Raw genomic sequence first — 25484 nt, forward strand, 5'->3', positions numbered from 1 at the left:
ACGGTCTCAATGAATGCAGCATTTAGGACAAATTTAGTTTTGTGGCTACTTTGAAAGGAATTGTAATTTCAAATCATTTACAGTCGACTGTTCAACGCATGTCAACTTTCACTCATTTAAAGGGACGAAAAGTCTAGATTGGGTACTTCTTACTTGGAGTATTTCCCTACTTGATATTATTTTTATCCACTTTGTTAGGATCAACTCCAAACTTCTCCACAACTAGCATTTAAGGCCTGGATTTATGAGCTTCATTCCGAATTCCTGCGCTGGGGGAGAATTTTCCATCTGTTCTCGCCAATGGGATCTTCCAGTCCCTCTGGAAGGGGGGGGGGGAAATGAGAGAGAGAGGGGGACGGAAAATACCCCCACCCCCATGTTTTAAACAAAAAATTAGAAACACCACGGTTCCCACTAATAATTGGAGACGGTGCAATGGAGGTTATCTAGATTGATCTCTGGGATGAGAAGGTTGCTATCTAATGAGAGACTGAGTAAACTGTGTCTATATTCCTTGGAGTTAAGAAGAATGAGAGGGAATCGAATTGAAGCATACAAGATTCTGAAGAGGTTTGACGGAGTGGACATTCTCTTTACTAGAGGGTTGTGGATGCTATATTGTTTAATATATTTAACACTGGGATAGAACAATTTTTGGTCTGGGGAATCGAGGGATGTGAGGAGAGAGTGAGAAAGTAGTGTTGAAGCCCAAATTCAGCCATGATCATGTTAAATGATGGAGCAGGTTCAACTGGCCAGATGATTTACTTCTGCTCCTATCTCTTGCTTCTTGTGTGTTCAACCTTTTTTGCTATTTCTTGCTGATAGTCACAAACAATGTTTCCTCCTCCACCATCCTGAGAACTTCTTCATTGCTCATGTTCTCTCCAACTGACCACCTCACTCCATTCTTCTCCAGAACGATATTTCATAACCATCTTGTGTTGTCCACTTTTCTCAAGATCCTTGTTTCAGCCCCATAAAGAAAGGCATTCTAAATCATTGACTTGACAATGCTTTTCTTAGGATCTCTCATCATAGAATTTACAGTGCAGAAGGAGGACATTCGGCCCATCGAGTATGCACCGGTCCTTGGAAAGAGCACCCTACCCAAGCCCACCCTCCCCGTAACCCAGTAACCCCACCAAACTTTTTTGAACACTAAGAGCAATTTAGCACGGCCAACCCACCTAACCTGCACATCTTTGGACTGTGGGAGGAAACCGGAGCACCCGGAGGAAACCCTTGCAGACACTGGAAGAATGTGCAGACCCTGCACAGACAGTGACCCAAACCGGGAATCGACCCTGGAACCCTGGAACTGTGAAGCAACTGTGCTAACCACTATGCTACTGTGCTACCCTCATCATTGCTTTGCTGAGCAATTCTTTATGTTTAAAGAAAAAATTCCTTGTCATTCCTAGTCGAGCTCTGATTTCTTTATGGCAGTAACCATGTTCTGCCAAGATATTTCCCAGGCACTTAATTTGTGATACCTTTTCCTGCTGTTGATCATTTACCTTGACCTCCGCTTTCCCACTGTTATTTCTTCTAATCTTCAGAACTTTCAATTTTTGTTCCATAAGCTTTCAGTACTTCATTCATTCTATCCATTTGTATCTGTAGAACTCCTGCTGTGCTCATCATTAGGGCCTGGTTGTCTGCAAATCTCACTACGTATTGATTTCTTATTTTGACACCTTTCTGTATTTCATCAAATGGTTCTTTTATCATGACTTCCACACAAATGTTTAAGTGCAGTAATGATAATTCTTCATTTTAGCAATGACTAAATTTGTCTCCACATACTTCTAAACACAACTAGTAGTGGTTATAATTCACAAGAATTTTAATATGAAATGAAAATTGATAACCACTTTATCGTATGTGACTGTAGATGGAGGCAGCAATGAAAGAACCTGCAAAACGTGATAACGGGTTCAGACCAGGTCTGAAGACCGACCAGGTTTCATCCATTGATCTAGATCGCTTTGAAGCTGAGCTGCAAATCAAGATAGACGACTTAGAGAGAAAGCTGCAGTGTAGTGAGGAGATCCCTGATGATGATGAAAAGGTAAAATACAGACGGTTGCTAAACTTCTTCATGTAGCTTCATTGGAGACTGTGCTAAACACCTGATTATAATCAAAAAATCTTGATATGACAATATATTTATTGCATAAATATATGAAAAGATTGTCACGGTGTGTTTACAGTTGCTGTGTAATAATTCTGTGACCCATTGGAAAAATACACTGCTTATGGAAGCCATTGATGTCAGTCTGTCCCTGGCACAATTCCTGCTTGTTGCTGAATTAACAGATCTCAGGGTGCTGCAGTTGAATTAAGGAAGTGAAAACATCAACAAATGCACCAACTGGGCCAAATGGCCACCACCTGTACTGTAAATTTTTGGTTTCTAAAAAAAAACCGAGATGCTTTACACAGGATCTTCAAACTAGCTTTTGTTTACTGCTCCCAGTGCCCTGCAAAGACTTATCTTTCCCTTTCTTTTTGTGCAAAGTCCCTCAGAACTTTTTCTGCATTAAAGGCATTGTAAAAAATATAAGTTGTATGTATTAGATCCTAGTGCTATTTACATTAGAATCTGTATTTTTGCATGTGAATCAGAGTGGGCATATTTGTGTGTTTGCATGTTTGTGAGCATTAGAATATGTATGCTTTCGACTTAAAAGTTTACTCTTGCAGGTGGATGAAGAGGAAGCAGATGTGGAGGAGATGCTACAGAAAGGAGAGCGGCTGTTGCAATTGACCAATGATGGTGGAAAACGGAAAGAAATCCGCAAAAGACTAATCCTGCTACAGACAAAGCATGCGTCTGTTAAGGTATGAGTGGCTGGAGTGTTCAGACCAGTTTGTAGCCCTAATGTTAACCACATCATTATCTGTGTGATAGAATGATACAGCACAGAAATAGGTTCTTCGTTCCACCATGTCTGTGCCTACCATCAAATACCAATCTATACTAAACCCATTTACCAGCACTTGGTCCATATGCCATGTGATTTAAGTGTTCATCCGGATGCTTCTTTAATGTTGTGAGGGTACCTACCTCACCACCCTCTCAGACAGCGTGTTCCATATTTCCACCACCCATTAGGTGAAGAAATGTTTCCTCAGGGCCCCTCTAAACCACTTGTTCCTCGCCTTAAACCTAAGCCCTCTGATCTTGGGCATCTCTGCCATGGGAAAAATATTCTTACGATTTACCCTACCTATGCCGTTCATAATTTTGTATACCTCTATTAGATCCCCCCTCAGCCTCCTCCGCTCCAGGGAAAACAAACTCAGCAATCCAGTGTCTTCTCATAGCTGAAGCTTTTCATCCCAGGCAACATCTCTTCTGCACCCCCTCCAGTGCAATCACGTCCTTCCAATGGTATGGTGAACAGAAATGCACACAATACTCCACCTGTGGCCTAATCAATGTTTTATAAAGTTGTACCAAGACCTCCCTGATCCTATATTCTATGCCCCACCTAATGAAGGCAAGCATTCAGTGTGCCTTCTTCACCACCCTATCTACTTGTTATGCCACCATCAGGGATCCATGGATTTGTACACCAAGGTCCCTTTGTTCCTCAATACTGTCTAGGGACCTACCGTTTATCGTGTATATCCTACCTTATTGGACCTCCCAAAAATGCACCAACTCACACTTATCAGGATTAAATTCCACCTGCCATTGCTCTGCCCAATTTACCAGGTGATCAATATCATTCTAGAGCCTAAGATTATCCTCCTCACTATGAACAACAACCATTTTTTGTGTAATCTGCCAATTTACTAATTATACCTTCTACATTCAGATCTAAGTCATTAATGTATATAACGAACAGCAAGGGCCCCAGCACCGATCCCTGAGGTACACCGATGGTCATAGGCTTCCAATCACAAAAGTAATCCTCCACCATTACACTTTGTCAATTTTGGATCCAATTTGCCATGGATCCCATGGGCTCTAACCTTTTGGTTCAGCCTTCCACGTGGGACCTTGTCAAAGGCCTTACTGAAGTCCATGTAAACCACTTAAACTGTGCTACCCCCCATCAATATATTGAGTTACTTTTTCAAAAAACTCAATTAAATTAGTTAGACAGACAGTGAGCAGAAATTTATCTTTGTAAATAGTTCCCACGTTTGTTGCTTTGTAATCTGGTTGTGCAAATAAATTTATCTTTAGCTACTGTGGGAGGATCGAATTTAAGGTTGAAGACATACTTTTTGCTCTGGCATTTAGGAAGCAAAGTTAACACAGAAGAAGCAAGTAGGAGAGCTGTCACCTGGGTGGTATCAGTACAAGAAAGAGGAAAGCCATTTTCTGCAGTGGCTGGATGACATTGAGCAGCAACTGTTGGATTATTCTGGCTCAGACGATGAGAAGAAATTACAGGTAATAAAATTAATCTGCTTTAATTTCTGTATAAAGGTTTGTTCCTTGTGGTTACTTTAAAGTAATTGAGGATATTTTCTCCCCACAAATAATGTTAAGGTTTTCAGTAGATGTTAATTCGCATTAAATGCATGGAACTGTAGATTATTATTGCTTTTAGTTTATTCGCAAACTAACATTGGGGGGAAATAGGAGAAGATACTCCAGAGATGTTGTCTCAAAATGTATTTTTTCTTTCCAGGAACTGATCCACGTGTTTGAACAGCGGAGGGAGGACTTCAATGACTTAACAAAGAAGGACCAACTTCTGGGAGGGTATAGTGCCTCACCGGGAAAGGACAGCATCAGTGTGGGAAAGCGCTGGCGCCAAATAGAGACCCAGCTTTATACTCACCAATCTCTGCATTTGAAAAGTCCAGTGAGTTAGTTTCCCTAAATTTTATCAAAATCCAAACTATTAAGACAAAGGCCATTTATTGTAAAATGTGTAATTATTCATCCTAAAGTTTGAACTGGGATTGTTAGTGATATTTCGCTGGTTTTCTGAAAATGTACTGTAAATGTGAGTTTGCAAACAAGCAGCACTGCTGACTGAAGAATTAAGAATTAGGCCATTGCCGGTTATTATTTTGAAGTCAACTTGATTCTGCTATCTCTCTTCTCAGGAAGCTCGAGTTATTACTGGGTATTACACCACCAGCGCAGGGATAACATCACAGTATTTCCCATCAGACTATCTTCTGGACATTAATAAGACATTGCTTGCTCTGGCTGATGTTGAGCTAGCACTGAATACACCAGAATTGAACAATGGAAAATATGAGGACTTCTCAAGTCAAGAAGATTCCCTAAAGGTGTGTTGGATGTAGTGGAAAGTGGTTTGTTGATGCTTCTGTCTACGAATGAGCCATATGATTAAATTTAACCAGTAAGCACTGAATTAACACAGTCACACAGTCTGCATTTGAAAAGTCCAGTGAGTTAGTTTCCCTAAATTTGATAAAATCCAAACTATTAAGACAAAGGCCATTTATTGTAAAATGCGTAATTTATATATTATATCATACACTGTGAACAGGGTAGAACTGCCCTGAAATATGCAATATGTTGTGAGTCACAACTTATGACAGCTCTGATATAAAACTCTGTATCCTCTAACGGAGCAATGCTGCATGACATTTGCAAGTTGTCGTAATTAATTTTATAAATATTTTTTAATGGATTAATTAGTTATTTATCATTGGTGAAGGTGGAATTGTTCTCCTTAAAGCAAAGAAGGTTAGAGGAGATTTGATGGAAATGTCAAAATCTTGGGTATTGACAGAGTAAGCAATCAGAAACTGCTTCTAGTGGTCGAAGGGCCATTAGCCAGAGGACACAGATTGAAATTAATTGACAAAAGAACCAGATATTGAGTGAAAGCTTTATCCCTATGGTGCCACTTTGTGGTTAGTTGTACTTTCAGGACAAATTATGCGAACTGAAGATGGAGCTTAAAAGCGGAAAATAGACACATAGAAAATTCAGTACATGCCCCTTGATCCTAATGTAGTGAAGGCTGGAAAACATTTTTGCACTGAACATCTCTTTTTCTGCAAAACTGAGGGTATAAATTCCATCAGTTTCTAGTCCAAAAAATAGGAAGACAGATTAGTGGGAAAACTTGCTATTTTGTTGTCGTTTCCAACCGTAAACATTATAATTCCAGTTCTTTGGACTAAACCACGGGCACGATTTAATGAAAAACGTTAAACCGCTCCTGCACAGCCAACCCCACACAGCTCACAGCCATGCCTGCGAGAAAACCAGCCACACAATTCAGGGATGCCGACCTGGGAAGATTACTGGACACGGTCCAGGCCAGATGATGCCCTGTTCCTCAGAGGGCCAGCCACAGGGCAGGCAGTGTTGCGCCCCCCCCCCCCCCCCCCCCCCCCCCCCCCCCCCCCCCCCCAAACCAAGCCCCCTCGCTGAGAATGTGCCTGGCACTGCCCAGCACTGTTCCATGCCGCATCCTCTCTCTCGCTCTATCTCTAGCTCTCTATCGCTATCTCTCTGTCCCCTGTCTCTCTCTCTCTCTCTGTCTGACTCTCTCTCTCTCTCTCTCTCTCTCTCTCTCTCTCTCTCTCTCTCTCTCTCCAGAACATGTCCCTGTCGCTGGTGGACGTGTCCCCGTTGCAGGTGGGCATTGCCAGGGCACTCCAGAGCATGTTGCAGTCACAGTAGTATCGGTGCGATGGTCAACACCATGCTGCAGATATTGGGGAGCCACCAGGCCTGGCAGAGCCAGATGACGCAGAGGCATATGCCACTAACAAGTGCGCAGGTCTGTTTAAACACCCCCCCCCCCCCCCCCCCCCCCCCCCCCCCCCCCCCCCCATTGCTATCCCCATTCGTTCATGGCTCCCCCTCTCCCACTATTTACCCCCAGTGTTCTACCCCGACCCCCCATTGCTTCCACCCCCCTCATCCCATGCCATATGACACACACTGCCCATGCAACCCAGCCGCAGTGGGGGCTCCTGCCTACTGGACCCCACCCCACACCCTGTATCCCAGACACCTGGGCCGGATGCTGGTCCCCTCCCTGGTGCACGTGCGTATCCTCTTGTTGCTGGTCCTGGGGCCCAGCCTCTGGATGCTTGAATGTCGTCTGCTACATTCACGATGTTGCTTCCTGCAGTGTTCAGGCACAGTATCCAGGCATCATGGTCTGATTGGGATGCTAGGCAATAGCTCCCACATACTTAATGGCACGCCTACCCACGGGACTCATTTGACTCCGATTACCAATTCCCAATTAGCAATAACTTTCATCCGTGTGGCCAGAGACTTCCGCGGTCAGTGAGATTTATGGATGGTCGGTGGGCTGGGGTTGCCCCACGAACGCGAACAGGTGTTTGCATGGCGGACTGCGAGTGCTGGGATACCTATCCCGACTGAGGATGGCCCCCAGGGACTCCCCCACCCAACTCCTCCATTCCCCGCCTGTTGTGCTCCTATTTCTTTCGTTCCCCCCCCCATTTGCATCCATGACTTTGGTTGCTTTCCCAGCCTATTCTTGCGGACGAACTCCTTCTTCCGGCATGGTGAAGTAGTGTTCCTTGTTTTGGTAGGTCACACACAGTTTGGCTGGGTGTTGTGTCCCGAACAGTACCTTGCTCTTAAATAGTGCTGCTTTGACCCCCATTAAACTTGGCCTTGCGCTTGGCCAGGTCTGCCCCAATGTCTTGATACACTTGGATCGTGTACTCTTCCCACTTGCAGGACCGTGTGGTTCGTGCCCAGTTCAGGATCTGCTGTCTCATTGGTCGGTGGCTGCCTTTTAGGGTTCCAGCACCGCCGCCTCTTGCGCCTCCGGTTGTCGCTCCGTCCTCTTCAGCGCCTGTTTGAAAGTGTCTAGGGCGTCTGCAACTGACCTTACTGTTGCCTTAATATTTTTTTTATGGCGTCTCTGTGCTTTAGGAGCTCCATCCATTGTCCTATTTGTGGGTAAGCCGATGTTTGTACCTTTGCTCTGCTATATCTTGCTCTGCCTTGCTCCTCGTGTCAGCAGCTTTGTCCTTCCTTTCCTGGTTCTTGCCCTTGTTATCTTTTTGGCCCCTTTGCAGGTTTGCGGGCATATCTTCGGGTACATGGTGTTATCGGGGGAGGGTGGGAGGGCTTTAGTTCGCTTTGAGACCAATTTCCGAGTGAAAAGTACTTAATTTGAAGTTTCCAAGAGGAGAGCCATTTTTCCTGCGACTGCTCAGCACATCTCTGCCACTGGAAGACTTTTTCTTCTTTATATCTAATTGTAGTGTCCCAAATGCTGTCTGATTTGAGATCAATTCATTCTGCTTCAATCAGGGACTGAACCTGGATAGTTTGATGCTACAATGAGTGGTAATTTTGCCCAGTAGCCCATAGAGGGAGCTGTTTATGGGTTTTGGTGCTGCACTTTGAAATTAGTACAAGGAAGCTGCAATGTGATGTCTACATTTCCCTGACTTATAGCCTAATATCCTATTGGAGCTAAGTTTCTGTTTTTGAGCCAGCAATGCCCTGACAGTAGGAGAGATGTAAATGATCTGTTTTTTTTTTAAAGTGAAGTTTATTTTTATAAATTTAGAGTACCCAATTATTTTTTTCCATTTAAGGGGCAATTTAGCATGGCCAATCCACCTAAACAGCACATCTTTGGGTTGTGGGGGTGAAACCCACGCAAGCATAGGGAGAATGTGCAAACTCCACACGGACAGTTACCCAGGGCCGGGATTCAAACCCAGATCCTCAGTGCTGTAGTTTTTACAGTGAAGTTAATTACTGTTGAAGCCTTATGTGTCTCTTTATAGACTAGGGCGGCACTGCGGTACAGGGGTTAGCACTGCTGCATCACAGTGCCAGGCATTCGGGTTAGATTGCGTGACTGTGTGTATGGAGTATGCAGTTTCTCCCCATGTCTGCGTGGGTTTCCTCCCATACTCTAAAGGTGTGCAGGTTAGGTGGATTGGCCATGCTAAATTGCCCCTTAGTTTGTAAAGGTTATGGGATTGCAGGGGGGATGGCCTAGGTAGAGTGTTCTTCCAGAGGATCGATGCAGACCTGATGGGCCAAATGGCCTCCTTCTACCCTGTAGGGATTCTATGAAGTGCTTTCTTACAATTGAAATGTTGCTGTAGTTACACTTTGGCTATAAAGGATGGGAATGGTCACAAAAATGGTGTGAGGTTGAACTTACTGAGCTGCTGATGTCTATTTTTTAATGCCACATTCAAGCCTTGGGAATGAGCAGCTAACCGCCCTTCCTGAGAATTTATGTGCCAACTTCTTTCATTCAAAGCCTGAGCTGGAATTGTCTTTGTTCCTTTTGTTTATTCACTGTCGCTGTGTCAAAATCCTGGAACTCTCTTCATAGCACAAATGTGGGTGATTCGACACTAGACTGCAGCAGTTCAAGAAGCTGACTCATTACCACCTTCTTGAGGGCAATTAGGGATGGGTAATAAATGTTGGCTAGCCAGCGATGTCCACATCCTGTGAAAGAATAAATCTAAAAGAAAATGCTCAACATAGCATTGACGTTGTTCACAATCAGATCTCTGCTGTCCTGAGGAATTTCAATTGTACTACAGGTCTTGCTTTGTTTAGTATAGTGATTGAATTCATAGGTTGCAGGTTTGTTTGCTGTCAGGTCAATGGCTGAAACATAGATGAATGATGAGAAGAATGTGCTTGGAAAATTTCTCATTGCGTAGCTGTAGATTGAGGTTGTCTACGCCTGTTAGTAAAGAGTATATTTTGGACAAATTATATTGTGTAGCTCAGAACTGGAGGTCATTTGACTTTTATTTCAGTAGTTAATAAATATGGTTGCAATGTTTGCATTGTCCAGTACATTTTTCGTTTCCTAAACATCACCTCTTTCATGATAACCAGCCGTCCTGTGATGTCTGAGTTAACTGAACACTTGCATCTCTTGCAGAATATAAAGGACATGCTGGAGAAACTTGGAGAGCAAATTGAGGATATTCACGAGAATCAGCCTGATGCCCTCCTTGAAGCTTCTGCAGCTGAGGTTGTCCAAATAGGGGACACACTGACACAGCTGCATGCAGAATGGGATCGAGTGAACAGGATATACAATGATCGCAAAAGGTAAACAATCAGTATTATTCTTTACAGGGGATTAGCAGATTGCCCTTGTGCTTGGGTGCTGCATAGACACTATGCAGTTAGTGCAACTATGAGGTTACCTGCTGGGGAAGCGTTATACACTTAGAATTCACTTGATCAACCTACCTTTTATTCTGATTGACATTGCTAGCAGAAAACTGCAGTATCAATTTATATTTTCAGATTTCAGCAATAACATGTTATCTATATAGAAGATCAATTCAAAGCACAGAGCATATAGGTTCCTTGTTGAATGAAGCTGTTCTTCTCTGTTGCATGGGCTCTGCTTGTAGTAAACTGAACAACAGGCAATTTGTAGGCAACGATGCCAAAATAGACACAGATTGGATAAAGTTTGTATTCCACCAGGGCCACTAAGCTTCTGACCTCAGCTGCAGCCTTGATCCAATAGTGGACAAAAGAGTTGAACTCGAGGGGTGAAGTGAGAGTGACAGCCTTGACATCAAGGCAACATTTAACCATGTGGCAACAAGCAGTTTGAGTAAAACTGTAGTTGATGGGAATCAGTGGAACACTCTCGACTGGTTGGAGCCAAAATGAGCACAAAGGAAGATGGTTGTCATTGTTGGAGGTCAATCAGCTCAGTCCCAGGACATGTCATCAGCTGTCTCAACAGAGACTTTCCTGTCATCGTAAGATCAGAAGTGATGACTGCACAATTTTCAGCATCATTTGCAATTCCTCAGATACTGAAGAGATTTGTGCCCATATGCGACAAGACCTGACAGCATTCAGGCTTGGGCTGATAAGTGGCAAATAACATTTGCACCAAACAATTGGCAAGAATGATCATCTCCCAACAACAGAGGACCCAACTATCTCCCCTTGGCATTCAATAGCACGACCATTGCAGAAACCCCCACTATCAACATCCTGGAGGTTACCGTTGACCAGAAACTGAACTGGATGAGCCATGTAAATATCGTGGCCACCAGCAGGTCAGATGCTGGGAATCCTGCAGTAAGTAACTAATCTCCTCAATCCCGCAAATCTGTCCACCAGCTACAAGGCAAAAGTCAGGAGTTTGATGGAATACTCTTTACTTGCCTGGGTAAGTGCAACTCCAACAACACTTCAACTCAACAACATCCAGGACAAAGTAGCTTGCTTGATTGGCAACCCCATTCACCAGCTTAAGTATTCAATCCCTACACTGTCAGCACAGTGGCAGCAGTATGCATTAGTTACAAGATGTGATGCAGCAATGAACCAAGGTTCCTTTGACAGCACCTTCCAAACTTGCAACCTCTACCACCTAGAAGGGCAAGGGTAGCAGATACATGGGAACACCACCACCTGCTTGTTCCCATTCAAGCCCCATGCCGTTGTGACTTGGAACTATATTGCTGTTGCTGGGACAAAATCTTGGAAATTCTTCTCTAACAGCACTATGGGTGTACCTGCACCACATGGACTGCAATGGTTCAAGAAGATGGCTCATTACCACCACCACAAGGGCAATTAGGAATGGCAATAAATGTTAATGTAGGGGGAGTCCCGGTGGCGGCCATGGAGTAAGTGGTCGCACATTTGGTAGCTCCCACTCAAGGTGGTTTTTTAGGTCTTTTTCCCCATTTGCTGGGCAGATGTTTTCGTGGAGGAAGATGTAGAGGTTGTGGAGGAAAGTAAAGCTCTACTGGTGGTGTCGGTGGATGGATCCATGGACCAGAAGTGGGTTGAGAAGGAAGGAGCTGCGGGTGTAGGGACAGTGGCTGCAGCATCTGAGGTTGGAAGGTGCCTCGGTGTGGGCACCGATTTGCGGGAACCATAGATTTGTACCAGGAAGATTGAGCGATTTGGAGAACTGTTTGTGGGGGGGCAGCTTTTTGAGTTTGGAGGTGCTGTATGAGCTGCTCAGCGGGACTGGGTTCCAGTACCTGCAGGTGCGGGATTATGTGAGGAAGCAGGTGTCGTCCTTTCCTGATCAGCTGCCCCTGGGGCTAAAGGATACAGTGGTATCGAAGGCAGGATTGGGTGAGGGTAAGGTATCCGAGATTCAGGTTGTGGGAGGAGGTTCTCAGGAGGATGAATCTTCTTCGCATGCTAGGCTTAGCCTTATTCGGTTTCAGGTAGTGCATAGGGCGCATATGACATTGGCAAGGATGAGCAGATTCTTTGAGGGGGTAGAGGATTGGTGTGGGTGATGCGCGTGCAGGCCTGCGAACCATGTTCACATGTTTTGGGCATGTCCGAAGCTGAAGTAGTTCCAGCAGGGGTTTTCGGATGTAATGTCCGAGGTGCTGAAGGTGAAGGTGGCCCCGAGTCCAGAAATGTCGATATTTGGTCTATTGGAAGACACGTGTGTCCAAGGGGGTGAGAGAGGCCGAGGTCTTGGCCTTTGCCTCCCTGGCAGCACGGAGTCGGATTTTGTTGGAGTGGAGGAACCTGGAGCCGGGGGTGTCGGTGCGCGGCTTGGCGGAGTTCCTCAGACGGAAGAAAATTAAGTTTGCCGTAAGATGGTCAGTTGACGGGTTTGCCCGGAAATGGAAGCCTTTCATTGACTTTCTCAAGGAAAATTGAGGTGTGGGCAGGAGATAATGGGATTTAAATGGAGAAGGCAGGATGGGTGGAGAGGAACGGCAGGATGATTGGGGCATTCGGGTAGTTATTTATTTATTGCAAGGTTTTCTGTTTGTTCTTACTCTTGTGTTGGTTGCATTTATTGTATATATAAATGCCTTAATAAAAATATTTTAAAAAATAAATGTTCATCACCTGGACAAAACACAGTACATAACACCAGTGATTATTAAAATAAAACTATTCTACTGCATACTGATCACGGGAGCGAGATTAAGAGTTGTAATGTGCATTAAATAGAACTGGATTGATCTGAATTGCATCAGTTGACAGAACTGTCAGTTACAGTACTTGCTGCAATGGGATGAAAATGAACAAATAAAAAACAGGAACAGATGTTGGAGATCTGAAATAAAAACAAATGCTGGCAAAACAACAGGTCTGGCAGTATCTGTGGAGAGAGAAATGGTTAATGTTTCAAGTGCAATTTGTCTCTTTGGAACTGGAGAGGTAGAAATGGGATTGGTTTTACTCAACTGAGAATGGAGGGGAAAGGGCTCCACCTGTTGGAATACTTAGCTTTAATTGGTACCAAGTGATAGCAACGATCATACAGAAAGTTGCAAGCTTAAACTGGGGAAATAGTATTAAAGTTGAGTTTGTTCCCTTAGAAGAAGAGGAAAGTCTGAGATGATATTATTGAAAATCTAAGATTGTGAAAGCATTTGGCAATTTAAAAAAAAAAGTATTTTCAAAACTCAAACCAAATATTGTTACAAGAACATTGACACATACCAGTAATATACACACTTAGGACAAATTTTCCCCCTTTATACCCCCCACCCCGGGTGACAAACAATTTCTTAATCATGGATAAGAATGGATGCCATCACATTCACAACCCTTCCTCCAATCCCTTAGGGCAAACTTAATCTTCTCAGACTCAGAAATTCCTGTACATCTCACATCCATGCCCCACCCCGGCAGCACTGCCGATCACCAATTCAGCAGTGTCCTTCGCCGTGCAATCAAGGAGACAAAGCCACCATGTCTGTCCTCCACCCCCCGCAGCTCCGGCATTTCTGACACACCAAATATCACCGCCAAGGGGCACAGCATTACCCCAAACCCCAGTATCTCTGACAAAACCTTAAACCCCCCTCCCAAAACCCCTCCAATTTCTCACACCCCCAGAACATATGGCATGGTTCGCTGGCCCCCTCCTGCATTTCTCACAGCGACCTTCCACCCTCGGGAAGAATCCACTCATTTGGACCCGTGTCATGTGCACCCTGTGCACCACTTTAAATTGAATAAAACTCATCCTCATGGACAAAGAGGTCAGGTTGACAGTGCAAAACTTTGTTCCATATCCGCCATCCTAGCTTGATCATCAGCTCCTCCTCCATTTGCCTTTAATCCTGCCTTCTAATGCTGTCTCCTTCTTTACCACCTATCCATAGATATCCCTAATCCTTCCCTGTCCGCATATATTTGAAACCAGCAGTTTTTCCAGGAGCATATGTTCTGGTAGCAAAGGGAACCCGGGTAGTTCTTTCCTTGCAAATTCCCCACTGTAGGTGTCTGAATTCACTTCTGTTAGGCAACTTGAATTTCTCATTTCCATCCACTCTGCAAACCGCTCTTCTAGAAGGTCCCTCACTCGTTCTACTCCTCCCCTTCGCCACCTCTCATACATCCCTTCCATCCTAGCGGACGCCAACCTATGGTTCCCAATCAACGGGGCCAGCACTGACCCCTGCCCCAGCTTAACGTGCTTCCTCAGTTGGTTCCAAATCTTTATCGAAGAGACCACCACTGGGTTATTAAAATATTTTCCCGGGGCAAATTTTACCCAAATTGTTTCTAATTTACGTCGCTGCTTTGCTTTCAAAAGGGCCATCGCTGGTATTTTACTTTATGTAAATTAGAAACTAGTTTGATGAAATTCTCCAGGGAAGCAAACAAAAATATATGAATGGGGAAACCTGGACAGGATTGGAAGAACCGTGTTCTGCACATATTCCAAAAAAGTGCAAGAAAGTAGTAGCCCAGTTGGTGTCTCTCACCGTCATCTTTTTAGCTTCGGCAGGTGTCAATGTTCGTACCTGAAGTTCACACATTTGTGCTTTGCGGAAGAAGCACTGCACAGGTGTTAGAACCTGAAACCTGCAGTTGTTTTCTTTCTCAGCCAGCATTAGCGAAAGGGAGGTGAGTTCCCACAGTGTTGGAAATGGCAGGAACTGGGCAGCACAGTGGTTAGCACAGTTGCTTCACAGCTCCAAGGTCCCAGGTTCGATTCTCGACTTGGGTCACTGTCTGTGTGGAGTCTACACATTCTTCCCGTGTCTGCGTGGGTTTCCTCCGGGTGCTCACGTTTCCTCCCACAGTCCAAAGATGTGCAGGTTAGGTGGATTGGCCATGCTAAATTGCCCTTAGTATTCAAAAAGGTTACGTGGGGTTACTGGGTTACGGGGATAGGTTGGAGGTGTGGGCTTAAGTGGGATGCTCTTTCCAAGGGCCATGCAGACTCAATGGGCTGAATGGCTTCCTTCTGCACTGTAAATTCTATGATTCTGTATAAATTCCAAATGTGTCCTTTCGAATTTATTAGCGGGACCCGGTGGAGGGAAATGTCCCTCCTGGCATTCGCCAGGTAAGCCGGAGCTGCCCAAACATGGGCTTCCTGAGCTCCATATATAAAGGAATTAAATCCAGAGGCTGGGCTGACTGGAATCGCCCGCAACAGGCTGTGTCACACTTGCACGCCGCACACTGGTTGAAAACCGTCCTACATGACTATAGCAAAGGTAAACAATTGCTCCTTGCCCTTCATGACCACCACCTCTTCTCTTGACTCCTCCACTGTTTCTAAATTATCAGACTTCTTTTTTGATATCCAGTACATAAATGTCCTTAAACTAACTATTAGAAAGATTGATGCCACTGTCGTCAGACCTTGCAATAACAGTGTTCCCTGACAACTACTCTGAGACTGAATCAGACCATATGCAACTTTGGTGTCATATTTGGCATCAAGATAAGTTTCCACCTCAAATTTATCACTAAGACTACATATTTTTCTCTTTCAAATCAGGCAACTCCGCCCCTGTCTTGGCTCCTCTCCTGAAATCTTCATCCATGCCTTTGTTAGCTCTTGGCTTGATTATTCCTCTCCACTCCACAATGCATCCCAAGTTCCATCCTCCATAAACTTCAAGTCCTGTCCACTCGTTAACCTTGTGCTTGCTGATCTACATTAGCTCTAGGTGAAGCAATGCTCCTAAAAAAAAATATCATTCTTGTTTTCAAAACATTCCATTGGCCTCACCCCTCCCTATCTCTGTAATCTCCTGAACCCTACAACCCTCCAAGAATCTGCACTTCTCTAATTCTGGCCTGTTGGGATTCCACACTTTTGAGCTCTCCACCATTGGTGGCTTTGCCTTCAGCTGCCCAGGCCTCATGTTCTGGAGTAGCCTCTATAAACCTCTGTCCCTCTACCATGCTCCTCCTTTAAACTACTTTCTAGAGCCTATTCTGACCAAGCTTTTTGTCATCTGCCTTAATATTTTTTCATGTGGCTTGGTGTCAAATTTGGTTTATAATTCCTCTGTCAAGTCCCTTGGGACATTTTCTTTCAATAAAAACGCTATATAAATGCAAGTTGTTGATATGATTGGCTTGTGATGAGTGCCAGCTGAATGTGAGGGTTTCAACAGGTAAATCAGGTATATATTTTAGTCATTTATGGCACAGAAGGGGGCCTTTCGGTCATTGAGTTTACACCATATTTTCCAATTCCTAAAGCAGCAAGAAAGATACTGTTAGAGGAAGTCCTGCTGCATGTATCTACTTAGAGTGAAGCAGCAACAGGGCCTCAGAATGTAAATTTTCCTTTTATTTGCAGCTGTTTTGATAAGGCAGTGGAGGAATGGCGACGGTTTCACTGTGACCTGAATGACCTGAATCAATGGGTGATGGAAGCTGAACAGATACTACCTGGCGCCCAATGCCAAAATGGCAGGCTAGATTTGGAGAAAGCGAGGATTCACCAACAGGTGAGTTGTTTGTGATTCATTCTATTCACATGTCCAAAACGTGAACATAGCTGCAGATTTTGTGTTTGTGTGGAAACAGAGGATTGTTCTTTGCTGGCGTTGAATGTCATTTAGAAGGAAACTATTAATCGGTGACCTAGGTGATTTAATCAGTGATATTGCAAAGTTGAAAATTTGAGGCACAGCAAAACAACCATTTCATCTCCATAAAACCATTTTTTTCCGTATTTATTGTCTGTGGGCATTGCTATCTCGACCAGCATTTATTGTCCATCCCTAATTGCTCTTGGAATGAGTGACTTGCTGGCCATTTAAGATTGCTGTGGATCTGAAGCCATATGTAGGCCAGACCAGGTAAGGATGGTAGATTTCCTCCCCTAAAGGACATTAGTGACCAGATGGGTTTTTATGACAATTGACAATGATTTCATGGTCATCATTAGACTTCTGATTCCAGATTTTTATTTAATTAAAATTTCACCATCTGCCATGATAGGATTTGAACCCAGGTCCCCAGAGCATTGATGAGCTATATTTGCATTGTTAAATGTTAGAAAAAGGAGAAGTTTCCAATAAGTCTGAGGTGAAAGGAAGAGGGGAAATAGTTTCTAGAACAGAGAACTATTCAATAAAGACAGGCAGAGCCGAGACAAAGTTGGCTAGTGAGAAGCCAGAATGATATCTGAAGTGATTTTAATGTTTGTGAGATTTTCCTTTCACCTGAGACTTATTGGAAACTTCTCTTTTTCTAACATTTAACAATGCAAATACAGCTCATCTAAAATTACATCTACTTTCCTGATATATGATCTTAAAAGAAATGACTAGTGAGATAGTTGATGCGTTGGTTTTAATCTTCCAAAATTCCCTGTATTCAAGGAAGGTTGCAGTTGATTGGAAAATAAAAAATGTAATTTCTTTATTCAAAACAGGAAAGAGGCAGAAAGCAGGAAACTAAAAGCTTGATGTCTGACATAGCGAATACGTAAGGAGCTAGTAAAGCTACAGTTAAAATGCTATAGTAGTGCATTCAGCAAAATTCAAGATAATCAGGCAGAGACAACATGGTTTTGTGGTCAGGAATTCGGGTTTAACCAAATTGTTGAAGTTCTTTGAAGAAATAGCATGTGCTGTGGATAAGGATTAACCAGTGGATGTACTATACTTAAATTCCTAGAAGGCATTAGAAAAGGTGTTACACCAAAGGTTATTGCAGAAAATAAAAACTCATGTGTGGGGGCAACGTAGTGGCATGGACAGAAGATTGGCCAGATCACAGGAATCAGGGAATAGACATTTGCTCATTTTCTAGTTGGCAAGATGTAGCTTGGGCTTAGTGACCATAATGCCATAAGGTTTTGGGTATCATGGATAAGGACAAGAGTGGCGCGCGGGTGAGGGTGCTTAATTGGGCGAGGGCCAATTCCATCCAAATTAGACAGGAACTAGGGAATGTTATTGGGAGTGGCTATTTGAGGACAAATCCATGCCTGACATGTGGGAGGCTTTTAAAGGCCAGTTGATTGAAGTGCAGGACAGGCATGTTCCCGCAAAAATGAAGGATAGAAATGGCAGGATTCGGGAACCATGGATGATGAGGGAAATTGTAAGCTTAGTCAAAAGGAAAAAGAAGCATACAATGGGTCTAGGCAGCTAAAAACTGACAAGAGCCCTTGAGTACAACAAAAGTAGGAAGCAACTTAATGTGGAATTAGGAGGGCTAAAACGGGCCATGAATGTCTTTAGCAAACATAGTAAGAAGTCTTACAACACCAGGTTAAAGTCCAACAGGTTTGTTTCACCTGAGGTAGGAGCTGCGCTCCGAAAGCTCGTGTTTGAAACAAATCTGTTGGACTTTAACCTGGTGTTGTAAGACTTCTTACTGTGCTCGTCCCAGTCCAATGCCGGCATCTCCACATCATTTTAGCAAACATGGTCAAGGACAATCCCAAGGATACGATTATCTCAGACTTTGTATGGGCAGGGAAGGTACCAAGGGTTAAGAGGACCCTGTTATAGAGACAGGCAGAAGGGAGGGTTGGTGTTTCCAAACCTGCTACACTATTACTGGGCGACGAACATGGAGAAGATGAGGCGGTGGTGGGAAGGAGAGGGAGCAGAATAGGTTAGGGTGGAGGAAGAATTCTGTAGGAGGTGCAACTTGAGGGCTATGGTGACTGCGCATTGCCAATGGCGCCAAGGAAATACTCAGAGAGCCCGGTGGCGCAGTCCACAGTAAAGGTCTGGAACCAGCCGAGGAGGCATTTCAGGATAGAACGGGTCGGTGCTGGCACCGCTGTGCGAAAACCATGGTTTTAAGCTGAGGGATCGATGGTATGTATAGATGTGGAGAGAAGTGGGACTGGTTAAGATGAGAGATCTGTACCGGAAAGAGGGGTTTGCCAGTATAAAGGAACTGAAGGAGAGGGTAGAGCTCCTGAGAGGAAGTGAGTTTAGGTACTTGCGGGTAAGGAGCTTCATGCGGAAGGTTTGTAAAGACTTCCTCAGGTTGTCGAGTTACATCCTGTTAGAGCAACTTCTGCTCTCGGATGTGGAAGGGGCGGGCAGGATCGGAGACATACATGGGTGGCTGGGAGAGCAGGGAGGTGAAGATTAAGGAGAAGTGGGAGGGGGAGATAAACTGGGGAGTATGGAGTGAGGAGCTACGAAGGGTAAATACGACCTCATGCGTAAGGATAAGCTCGATACAGTTCAAGGTGGTACACAGGGTACGTATGACTTGGGAAATAATAAGTGGGTTATTTGAGGCAGTGGCAGACGAGTGTGAGAAGTGTGGGCGGGGACCAGTGAATCATGCACATGTGTTCTGGGGCTGAGAAGTTGGAGATTATGGTCGGGAGCGTTTGTGGCGCGAACAAGGGTAGTGGGGGAGGAGGATGAGACGGACCCTTTGGTGGCAATATTCGGGATATCGGAGAAGCCAAAGCTAATAGAGGGGAGGAACACTGACGTGGTGGCCTTCGCCTCTGATTGCCTGGCGAAGAATTGAGTTGGCAGCCTGGCTTGTGACTTATAAGACTTCAACTGGAAAAGGTCAAGTATAAAGTAAGGGGTTCAGCGGAGGGCTTTGAGGCAAGGTGGGGGATATTCGTGGCTGTGTTTGAGGAGCTGTCCGTCATGGGGGTTGGTGAAAAAGGGAAAAATTTGTACAAGCTGTATAGTTGTGTGTTGCGGAGTTTGTTCCCCGAATTGTTTGTGTTTTGTAATCTTTTATATATGTTTGGAATAAAATACATTAAAAAAGGCGAATCCTAAGGCTTTTTATGCATTTATTAGGAGCAAGGAGGTTGTAAGAGAAAGAGTAGGCCCACTCAAGGAGAATGGAGGGAAGTTATGCGTGGAACCACAAGAAGTGGGTAAAATCCTTAATGAGTACTTTGTATCAGTATGCGCCAGGAAGAAGGACATGATGGATGTTGAGGTCAGGGATGGGTGTGTGACCGCTCTTGAGAACGTTAATATATCAAAGGAGGAATTATTGAGTTCCTAGATTGCATTACAGTAGACAAGAGCCCGGGGTCGGATGCAATCTATCCCAGGTTACTGCGGGAGGCAAGGGGAGAAATAGCTGGGGCCTTAACAGATATATTCACATCCTCTTTGACCACAGGCAAGGTTCCCGAGGACTGGAGAATAACCAATGTTGTTCCCTTGTTTAAGAAAGAAGCAGGGATAATCCAGCAAATTATAGGCCAGTGAACCTGACATCAGTGGTGAGGAAGCTTTTGGAAAAGATACTGAGGGACAGCACTTTTGGAGGCAAATGGACTAGTTAGTGACAGGCAACATGTTTTTTACGGGGAAGGTCACATGTCACCAACTTGATTGAATTTTTGAAGAGGTGACAAAGAAAATTGATGAGGGAAGGACTGTGGATGTAGTTTATATGGTCTTTTGTAATGCGTTTGGCAAGGTTCCACATGATAGACTGCCATGTGGAACCTTGTCAAGCGCATTACTAAAGGCTGGGATTCGGGGTGGGTTGGCTAGATGGATACAGAACTGGCTTGGTTATAGAAGACAGAGTAGTGGTGGGAGGGTGTTTTTCCAAATGGAAATCTGTAGCTAGTGGTGTTTCGCAGAGATCATTGCTCGGACCTCTGTTGTTTGTAATATATTTAAAATGATCTAGAGGAAAATGTGGGTGGTCTGATTAGTAAGTTTGCGGATGACACAAAGGTTGGCAGATTTGCTGATAGGGCCGAGGATTGTCAGAGGATACAACAAGGTATAGATAAATTGGAGAGTTGGGCACAGAAATGGCAGATGGAGTTTAATCCGGACAAATGCGAGGTGATGTATTTTGGCGGATCAAATGTTGATATGAATTATGCTGTAAATGGCAGAACCCATAGGATCATTAACGTACAGAGGGATCTGGGCGTGGAGGTCCACAGTTCCCTAAAAGTGGCAACATAGGTGGCCAAGGTGATTAAGAAGGCACGTGACATGCTTACCTTCATTACAGGGGCATTAAGTACAGGAGTTGGGAAATCATGTTGCAGCTATATAAAACCTTGGTTCGGCCGTATTTGGAGTTTTGCGTGCAGTTCTGGTCACCACATTATCAGAAGGATGTGGAAGCTTTTGAGAGAGAGCAAAGAAAATTCACCAGGATGATCTCAAGGGTGTTGCCTATGAGGAGAGGTTGAATAAACTAGGATTGTTTTCACTGGAAAGACAGAGACTGAGGGAAGACCTGATCGAAGTATGGGAAGCATAGACGGGGTGGATAGTCAGAGGCTTTTTCCAAGGGTGCGAGTGTCAATTGCAAGGGGGCACAGGTTCAAGGTGAGAGAGGGAAAGTTTAAGGGAGATGTGTGGAGTACTTTTTTCATGCAGAGAGTGGTGGGTGCCTGGAATGTGCTGCCAGAGGTTATGGTGGACGCAGGCACATTAACAACATTTAGGAGGCATCTGGATGGGTGTATGAATAGGGAGGAAATAGAGGGATACAGACCAAGTAAGGGCAGAAGGTTTTTCTTTGTTTGGACATTGTGATCAGCACAGGCTTAGAGGGCCGAAGGGCCTGCTCCCGTGTTTCTTTGTTCTTTGTTCTTCTTGTCGTATGTCACAGGGATCATTGCTTGGGCTTCAACTTTTTACAATTTATATAAATGACTTGGATGAAGAGATCAAAGGCAAGGTTGCTGAAGTTGGATGAAGAGACCGAAGGCAAGGTTGCTAAAGTTGGGTAGGAAAGTAAGTTGTGAAGAGGACACGAGTAGGCTGCAAAGGCATATAGATAGGTTATGCGAGTGGGCAAAAATCTGGCGATGGAGTATAATGTGGGACAAGGTGAAATTGTCCAATTTAGCAGGAAGAATAAAAGGTGAAGCATTTTATCTGACTGGTGAAAGATTGCAGATCTCTTAACATACTGAGGGATCCGGGTTTCCTAGTGCATGAGTCTCAAAAGGATAGTATTCAGGTACAGCAAATAATTAAGAAAGTTCATAGTATGTTACTGTTTAATGCAAGGGGAATTGATTGCAAAGTTAGAGATTATGCTTCAGTTATATGGTGGATTGGTGAGATTGTATCTGGAGTACTGTTTACAGTATCAGTCTCCTTAATTGAGGAAAGGTTCAGATGTGTTGGTAGCAGTTCAGAGAAGGTTTACTAGACTAATACCTGGAATGGGCAGGCTGTCGTTTGAGGAAATGTTGGCAATTCTAGGCTTTCATCTGCTACATTTTGGAAGAGTAAGAGGCAACTTGATTGCAACAAATAAGATCCTGAGGCAAAATCGTTTCTCTTGGAGAGCTCTGAATCTTTGGAACTCTTCCTGAAAACTCCATGGAAACAGAGTCTTTGAATCTTTTTAAGGCAGAGTTAGATAGACTGTTGTTTAAAAGGGAACAGAAGGCTATAGGGGGTAGGCAGGAATGTGGAGTGGAGTTTGCAGTCAGATCAACCATGATCTTATTGAATGTCAGAACGGGCTTGAGGGCTGAGTCGCCGTCATTCTTTGTTTGTATGCAAGGTTGTTGTACCTAAACCTCCCAAGACCACAACCATCTACTTAGTGCATGACTCCAAGCAGTGAATTGTTCTCCCTCGATTCCAGCAGATTGTAACCTTGCTGAGGCCAGACTCGGGTCAAATGCTGGTCAAGGTTAGTCACTCTCTCCTCATTTTTGGAATTCGGCTCCATGTCCGTATTTGGACCAAGCAGGTCAGCAATTGAGTGGCCCTAGTTGAACATTAAGTTTGTCCTCAGTTTTGTGAGCAGGATATACCTTTTTTTTTAAAAAGTGTTTTTATTCAGCCATTTATGTATATGTTTGTGTATATATAATATATATATACATATATTCATAGAACATAGAACATAGAACAGTACAGCACAGAACAGGCCCTTCGGCCCTCGATGTTGTGCCGAACAATGATCATCCCACTTAAACCCACGTAACCCATATACCCGTAACCCAACCATCCCCCCATTAACCTTACACTACGGGCAATTTAGCATGGCCAATCCACCTAACCCACACATCTTTGGACTGTGGGAGGAAACCGGAGCACCCGGAGGAAACCCACAGAAATCAAACAGAAGCAAAACCAAAAAGAGAACAAGCAGGAAATCTCATAACAAATAAATAAACAGCACCTACTCCCCGCCCTCCCTCTGCCGCTCATCTATTTTTTTTAAACCCCCAAATCCCCCTCCCCTCCCCCTGCTGACTTAACTAGCCTCGAAGAAGTCGATAAACAGTTTCCACCTTCAGGCAAACCCCTCCATAGACCCTCTCAAGACGAGCTTGATTTTTTCCAGCCTAAGGAATTCCGCAAGGTCGTTCTTCTTCAAGATTAAAACTATTGAGCCCCCCCCCCCCCCCCCCCCCCCCCCCCCCCAAAAGGTTTCAGCGGCTCCGTGACCCTCTATCCTAGCAGGATCTGTCTCCGGGCTCAAAGGCCAAAACGTAGACCTCTCTCACCAAGATTTCATAGAATTTACAGTGAAGAAGGAGGCCATTAGGCACTTGGAAAGAGCACCCTACTCAACCCACACGTCTACCCTATCCCTCTATCCCCCTAACCCTCTATCCCCCTAACCCTACTTAAACTTTTTTGGACACTTAAGGGCAATTTAGCATAGCCAATCCACCTAACCCGCAGGTCTTTGGACTGTGGGAGGAAACTGGAATACCCGGAGGAAACCCACGCAGACAGAGGGAGAACGTGCAGACTCCGCACAGACAGTGACCCAAGCCGGAAATGGAACCTGGAACTCTGGAGTTCTGAATCAATTGTGCTAACCACTGCTACTCTGCTGCCTTGGATTCCTGGGACTTCCAACGCTCCAAAAATGGCCAATTCTGGACTTGGGACCACCTTCACCCTCAGCACCTCAGACATCAGTGGGCCCCCACCAAAATCCCTCCAGCTTCACGGGCCCCTCCGCGCACCGCCCACACCTATCCTGCATCCCTTCAAAAAACCTGCCCGTTCTGGCCAACGTCGCATGTGCCCTGTGGACTACTTTAAATTGAATAAGACTAAGCCTAGTGCACGAAGAGGATGCATTCACCCTTCTCCGATCCTCCTTCAGAACCCTCCCCAGCTCCTCCCACGTCCCCTTAACTTTTCCTATCAGGGTGCTCATCGAGTCAATTAATTCTTTATAAATCTCCGACACCGTCCCCATACAAACCCTTGTTTTCGACTCCATCTTGTCCTGCAACCCCGAAGGATGCAGGTCAGGAAAGGATGGAACCAGCTTCCTCTCACAGTTTTGCATTGATAAGTACCAGAACTCATTCCCACTGGGCAGCTCATTCTCCTCTACCTGTCCCTACAAGCTCGGGAAGCAACCCCCCCCCCCCCCCCCCCCAATGAATAGATCTCCAGACCGCTCAATCCCCCCCGCTGCCGCCCCTGGAACACCGCTTCAGGCCCCCCGAGGAACAAACCTGTTATTTCCACAGATTGGAGCTGAAACTGTGGCCCCTTCCAGCCTCTGGTGGTGCTGCCCCACGTGCTCCGGACACTACCGGACTTGGGGAGTAGCTGGCTGGCGAGAATGGCAGAGGTGCCGCCAACAGTGCTTCCAAGCTAGTGCCATTACAGGAGGCTGCCTCCATCCACTCCCATACCAACCCCTCCCCCTCTACCCACTTCCTGACCATGGCTATATTTGCCGCCCAGTAATAATTCATAAAATTTGGCAAGGCCAGCCCACCCCCCTACGTCGCTGCTCCAGAAGCACCTTCTTCACTCGTGGGGCTTTCCCCACCCACACTAACACCAAGATCAATGTATTCATTCTTCCTGAAGATAAAAATTGGAAGGTCCTGGAATACGAAAAGAAACCTCGGCAGTACTATCATCTTCATGGACTGCAACCGCCTCGCCAAAGACAGCAGGAGCCGGTCCCACCTCTTAAAATCCCCCTTTATTTGCTCCACCAGCCGGGCCAAATTCAATTTATGTAATTGCTCCCATCCCCGCGCCACCTGGATGCTCAGATACGTAAAACCCGTCCCCATTACCTTCAACGGCAGCTCGCTCAACCTTCTCTCCTGCCCCTCTCCTGGTTGGCTGTCCCCATGTTTAACTTATACCCAGAAAACCGGCCGAATTCCACCAAAGTGTCCATGATCATCCCCCCCCCCCAATATTTTCAAATGGGTCCGATATGCAGAGCAACAGGTCGTCTGCCCCATGCTCCACGCCTCCCTGCACAATCCCTTATCAACCCCATGACATTCTAAGCGCCATTGACAGTGTCTCACACGCTAAGTCAAAGAGCAATAGGGAGAGTGGGGAACCCTGCCTCATCCCATGAT

The 25484-nt window shown here is 45.0% G+C and overlaps 1 protein-coding gene across 1 annotated transcript in view; it reads left to right on the plus strand.

Annotated features, from left to right (window-relative positions):
• Positions 1–25484, plus strand: part of utrn (utrophin) — a 560528-nt gene that overhangs the window by 237775 nt on the left and 297269 nt on the right. The window contains 7 exon segments of the mRNA XM_038808060.1: positions 1898–2074; positions 2710–2847; positions 4262–4414; positions 4656–4832; positions 5080–5268; positions 9879–10051; positions 16521–16671. Coding sequence (XP_038663988.1) covers positions 1898–2074; positions 2710–2847; positions 4262–4414; positions 4656–4832; positions 5080–5268; positions 9879–10051; positions 16521–16671 — 1158 coding nt within the window.

The sequence above is a fragment of the Scyliorhinus canicula genome, chromosome 1 (assembly GCF_902713615.1).
Source record: "Scyliorhinus canicula chromosome 1, sScyCan1.1, whole genome shotgun sequence".
In the NCBI taxonomy this organism is placed as follows: domain Eukaryota; kingdom Metazoa; phylum Chordata; class Chondrichthyes; order Carcharhiniformes; family Scyliorhinidae; genus Scyliorhinus; species Scyliorhinus canicula.